This window comes from Heteronotia binoei, chromosome 10 (assembly GCF_032191835.1).
Source record: "Heteronotia binoei isolate CCM8104 ecotype False Entrance Well chromosome 10, APGP_CSIRO_Hbin_v1, whole genome shotgun sequence".
Classification (NCBI taxonomy): domain Eukaryota; kingdom Metazoa; phylum Chordata; class Lepidosauria; order Squamata; family Gekkonidae; genus Heteronotia; species Heteronotia binoei.
The window spans coordinates 2,208,337-2,214,271 of record NC_083232.1 but is presented as its reverse complement, the minus strand read 5'-3'; the positions used below and the strand labels follow the sequence as shown (position 1 = coordinate 2,214,271).

The 5,935-nt window shown below is 57.5% G+C and overlaps 1 protein-coding gene across 1 annotated transcript; it reads left to right on the top strand.

Annotated features, from left to right (window-relative positions):
* Window positions 1–2,274: 2,274 nt before the first annotated feature.
* Window positions 2,275–3,196, top strand: LOC132578165 (cyclin-dependent kinase 5 activator 1-like). Its single transcript, XM_060248031.1, is given in 2 exon segments — window positions 2,275–2,760; window positions 2,762–3,196. Coding segments are annotated over 2 exon segments (921 nt in total).
* Window positions 3,197–5,935: the final 2,739 nt, after the last annotated feature.

Genomic DNA, 5,935 nt, shown 5'->3' with positions numbered 1-5,935 from the left:
TCCGCACACTTAACCACTACACCAAACTGGCACTTTGTAGCACAGAGTGTTGGACTGGATGGGCCATTGGCCTGATCTAACATGGCTTCTCTTATGTTCTTATGCAAGCCGCTCTGAGTCTCTGATTCAGGGAGAAGGGCGAGGTATAAATCTGCAGTTCTTCTTCTTCATATGGTATTTTGGAGAGGATGAAAACTGGGTGCACATAATGCAGGTCGATGGGGGACCATATCTGCTCTGGGAACGATGCAGAAGCAGCAGCAAAAGCGGCCTTTTTGCAGCGCTGGAACCGAGCCAGAAAAGGGATCACTTTGTTAACAGCGAAACAATCCAAACCGACCCTGACTAATCGTCAATGTTTTTGGTCCACATTTCAGGATACTTTGAAGCGCGTGTATATTTCGTTAGATCTTCCGCCATGCAAATCCTGTGTCGGCTGTACTGGCTAAATATTTGCTTCTTGGCCCAATGCAAAGAGCTGTTTATTCTCTTGGAAGCCGTTCACGGCCTGGGGCCCTCGTACTCCCCAGACTGTATCTGCCACCCCCCTCCCCGCACCAGTTGTGTTCCTCAGGCAGCCTTCTGCTTATGGGACCCAGCCTTAGGACCGCCTGTACATCCAACACCCAGATCCTGGGCTTGCCCCACAGCGGATCCAGGCCTCCCCCTCAACAATCTCGTTGGTCTCGAAGGTGCTGCTGCCCTTGAATCGAACTGTCCGACTTTCCAAGGAAATTGATCAGGGCTGGCCAAACTTGCTTAACTTAAGAGCCACATAGAATAAACATCAGATGTTTGAGAGCTGCAAGACCTGGACATCAGATATTGGAGGGAGGGAGGGAGGGAGGGCGGAAGGGAGGGGGAGAAAGGGAGGGAGGAGAAAGGGAAGGAGGGAGAGGGAGGGAGGGGAGAGGGGGTAAGGAAGGAAGGAGACATATCTCTAAAGGGCATTGCTCCCCTTCTTATCCCCTCTGTAGCTATGGCTCTGGGCTGGGGAGGGGCTGGATGGAGCCTCCCCAGCCAGCCGCAGTCGACCTGGGCGCTTCGTGGCTAGCTTGATGGCAACACGGGGGGGGGGGCTGTTCCTACGGTCCTCCTGGGCGCTAGGTGGAGCCTCCCCAGGCAGCGGCAGTCTACCCGGGCGGCTGGAGGGGCTGGGGGCGCGCGGCTTCCCAGGCGGGGACGGCAGAGGGCGCGCGAGAGGCGGGCGGGCGGGCGCGTCTCCTCCCTCCCCTCCCCGCCGCCTGGCCATTCCCGGGCTGCCTGGCTCGCTCGGCGCAGCCTGCCTCGCGCCACCAGCAGCAGCAGCAGCAGCAGCAGCGTCTGGCAGGCACAGCGGCGCTCCTCCTCGCCCAGCCACACGCCGCCCGCCCGCCAGGGATTGCAGCCCGGGCCGCCGCCGCCGCCGCAGAAGCGCCCCTCGGTGCGGCCGCCCTCCTCTCCTGCCCCGGAGCGCCCCGGCGGCCCCAGCCTCGCCCGCCCGCCCGCCCGCCCTTGGAAAGGCTCTGAGTCTGAGCAGCTGCGGCATCCAACGCCCGGCCCGGCCCGGCCCGACTGCGGCGGCCTCCTCCTCTCCGGCGGGCGGGCAGACCCGGGCTGCGGGGCTGGGGACGTGGAGGCAGGCCAGGGGCGTCGCAGCAGCAACCTCCCTTCCTTCCCTTCTCTTCCTTCCTTCCTTCTTTCCTTCCTTCCTTTCTCCCTTCCCTCCTTTCCTTCCTTCCTTCGTTCCTTCCTTCCCTCCCTCCCTCCCTTTCTCCCTCCCTCCTTCCTTCCTTTCTCCTCCCTTCCTTCCTCCTTCCTTCGTTCCATCCTCCCTTTCTCCCTCCCTCCTTCCTTCCTTTCTCCTCCCTTCCTTCCTCCTTCCTTCCTTCCTCCCTTTCTCCTTCCTTCCTTCCTTCCTTCCTTCCTTCCTTCCTTCCTCCCTTTCTCCCTCCCTCCTTCCTTCCTTCCTTTCTCCTTCCTTCCTTCCTTCCTTCCTTCCTTCCTCCCTCCCTTTCTCCCTCCCTCCTTCCTTCCTCCCTTCCTTCCTTCCTCCCTTCCTTGCCTTCCTCCCTCCCTTGCCTTCCTTCCCTCCTTTCCTTCTTTTCTCCCTCCCTCCCCTTGCCTTCCATCCCTCCCTCCCTCCCTCCTTCCCCTTCCCTTCCCCGGGAAGCGGAGCTGGCGCGCCCCGTGGAGGCCTCCCCGGCGGGCCTGGGGGGGCGCGGGGCGCTGAGCCGATGAGGGCCAAGAGCGGGGCGGGGTGTGGGCCGTGAGCTGGTGGCGCGGGGGGGGGCGATGGGCACGGTGCTGTCGCTGTCGCCGGGCCCCCGGCAGGCGGGCGTGTTGGAGGCGGCCTCTTCGGCCTCGGCGGGCCTGGCTCCGGGCAGCAGCAGCAGCAGCGGCGGTGGGGGCAGCAGCGCCGCCCAGCGGCCGAAGGGGGAGCCTGCGGCGGCGGCCAAGGGCCTGAAGCGCCCCTCGCTGTTCATCCCTGCGCTCACCTGGAAGCGCCTGGTGGCCTCCACCAAGAAGAAGGGCGCCCGCGGCCAGGCCAAGGACCCTGTGGTGAGCCGCCTCAACCACGAGAACGCCAAGAAGTCGCTGTCGTGCGCCAACCTCGCTGCCCCCTTCGAGGGCCAGGCCCTGGGCGCCCTCGGCACCAAGCGCCCCTCCCTCAAGCCCCCCGGCCTGGGGGGCACGGCCTCCTCTCCGCGGCGGGTGATCGTCCAGGCCTCCACCAGCGAGCTGCTCAAGTGCCTGGGGGAGTTCCTGTGCCGCCGCTGCTGACCGCCTCAAGCACCTCTCGCCCACCGAGCCCATCCTGTGGCTGCGCAGCGTGGACCGCTCCCTCCTCCTCCAAGGCTGGCAGGACCAGGCCTTCGTCACCCCCGCCAACGTGGTCTTCGTCTACCTGCTGTGCCGCGAGATGATCGACGGGGACCTGGTCTCCAGCGAGCACGACCTCCAGGCCGTCCTCCTCACCTGCCTCTACCTGTCCTACTCCTACATGGGCAACGAGATCTCCTACCCCCTCAAGCCCTTCCTGGTGGAGGCTTCCAAGGACACTTTCTGGAACCGCTGCCTCTGCGTCATCAACGCCATGAGCGGCAAGATGCTCCGCATCAACGCAGACCCTCACTACTTCACCCAGGTCTTTGCCGACCTGAAGAATGAAGGCAACAGTGGCCGCGAGGACTTCCCCCGCGTCTTGGACCGGTGACTGGTGCCCCCAGCAAGCAAGGCCCCCCCGTGGAGCTAACCTCTGGGTGGTCCTTACTCTAGGGACCAAAGGATGCACAGAATGTGCCAAACCCTTTCGGCAGGAGACTGCTTTTCGCTGCAGTGGCTCGGGAAAGGGGTTACTGTTGGGGAGGGGGAGGAAGAAGGTGATGACGGATGTGCCAGGTTCTAACCTTCTGGGCTGGTTTCTTCCTGGAGCAGGCCAAGACTCCCCCCTCAAGGCAGTCAGCCTCCATTGGCCTGATCTAACATGGCTTCTCTTATGTTCTTATGTTCATTTTGAAAAGGCCAGTATGAGCTCCCCTTTCCCCATCTCGTGGTGCCATTTTGGGGGCTTGTTCGTTGTATCTTTTTGGAACTGCCAAAAAGTTCTCCCCGGGGTAGAAGGCGTCTACAAGTGGAGGAGGGGGAGGACGAAAGGGTAAAGGTCGGGTTGGATCTAAGAGGCGATCGCGGGCGGGAGTGGGGAGGGGGCCACGAGTTCTCTGACCTAGACCTCTCTGCAATTGGCAGTTTGCTCTCTGTTGTAATGCCTCCCTATTAATTTCAAACATTGTTATGGGGCTGTGTGAGCCTGCTAAAATGTGTTGAATTCACCCCCCCCCCCCCCGCCTTCAACTCCACATGCGTCCCCTTCGCAGCTGCTATTACAGGAGCGCCCCCGGAGGTGACATTTTGCACAGTTTCTATCTGGAGTGTGTTCGTGCAAAGGTGTGGTTGTCTAAGGACACCCGGGAGGGAAGATTCTGGTGGTATCTTTGGCTTCTGTTGATATGTTCCTGTTGGCTTTGGACCTTGATAAAGGAGCACTGTGCTGGGTGGGGCGGGTTTGCAGAGGTTTGTGGGCCAAGCAGAGAGAAGTGGTGAACTTTCCTGAGAAATTTCACCTGTCAAATTAAAAATATTTTGAGTTTCCCCCAAAATCCTGATGATGGAGGGGAGGGAACCAATTCACTCTTAAAATTCAATTTTAAATTTCCCCGCAGGCAAAATCGGGAGACATTCTAGGCCCGCCTGGATCCCACCCTAATGGAGAAAGGCCCCTGGTCCCTACAAGGCTTACACCCCAAAAAAGGTCTCGAAAGTGCTATGGATCTGAATCTAGCTAGTCTTTTCTAAAATCTCTTGATTTCGCTCCAAATTCCTTAGATACTTCATCAAGAAGATGACTCCAGGTTGGCTTTAGGTGAAATTTCTGCAGCAGTTTTTAAGTCCAAGTCTGGGCTACATGCATGGAGCACCAACAATCAAAGCATAGCTAGTTAATGTGGCCTGTGTGTGTGTATGTTTGTGTGTGTGTGTGAGAGAGAGAGCAAGTGAGGGAGGGGGAGGTAGTGAGTATATGATGGAACTGATTTTGAGGGGTATACAATCATCGTTTGCTAAAAGCTTTCTTAGCAATTTGCAAAAAGATCCCGTTCACCCTTTTCGGTTCCCTATATGGTGTTAGTGGAGAAAATCTCGTCTCACTTATTTATTTCTTCTTATTTATTTATTTAATTTATATCCCGCCCTGCCCGCCAAGGCGGGCTCAGGGCGGCTAACAACATGAGGGGCAGCAAAAGCATGACCCAACCATTTAACAGTAAATACAAACAACATTAAATATAAAAACGTTAAAACGTTTAAAACATCTGAGACACACACGCCCCTTCATCCTTCTGTTCACTTAGGGCATTTAATACCTCATGGTTTCGTTTCACGTCATCGGCTTGATGTGCCTTGATCAGAAATGGGACCAAAGTCTCAGCAGCTTCCGCAGGCTCCATCACCTGGTTACAGGAAACAGTTCGGACTCTCTGTCCTTCTGAAGCCGGGACTGTTTCTGCCAAAGGGAAGCGTGAAGCTGCCGACGTGCCGGTGTGGCGTCTGCTGAATGGTTGTGGCTAACCAAATTCAGGAAGAGAGCGGCTAGAGGAGTGCGTGAGAAAGGTCTTGAAATCAGAAAGCGAGCTGTGCTGTGATCCAAACCCGGGACTCGGCAATCTTGGTTGAATTTGCTGGCTTTCCGTTTAGATCGGTGTTGGCAAATGTGGCTCTTCCACACATATTGTGTGGCTCTTGAAGCCCCCGCCGCTCTGTGGACTGGCTTGGAGAAGGCACTCGTCTCTTTAAATCACTTCTCCAAACCAGCCAATAGCTTGGATAATGCACTTAAAACGAAAGTTGCTTTCTTTCTACCTTCCTCTCCCCATCTATTTGCCTGCCTTCCTTCTTTCAAACATCTGATGTTCATGTCTTGCGGCTCTCAGACATCTGACGTTTATTCTGTGTGGCTCTTAGAATGAGCAACTTTGGCCACTCCCGGTTCAGATCATGCTCAAAGGGGCGCAACTGCATGGGGGGAAGTGGGGGCGAACTTGGCGGGCAGCGGCATTTGTCTGCCTTCTGGCCCAGAGGGAATGCTTTCTTGGGTTACACGCCGCTGCCCTCTTTAGTGTTGCGGAGTGCCGTTCAGGTGCAGTGTAGGAAGCCCGTTATATCAAGAAATGAGCCAGTGTTGCGTAGCGGTTAGAGGGCTGGACTAGGATCGGAGAGCCCCAGGTTCGGTTCCCCACTCTGCCATGGAAGCTTGCTGCGAGACCTCTGGCCAGTCCCAAGCTCTCAGCCTGACCTACTTTACAGGGTTGTTGTGAGGGTCAAATGTGGCTGGATGATTATTTGTCGGAGATGCTTTAGATTGATCCTGCATGGAGCGGGGGCGGGACTAGATGGTCTG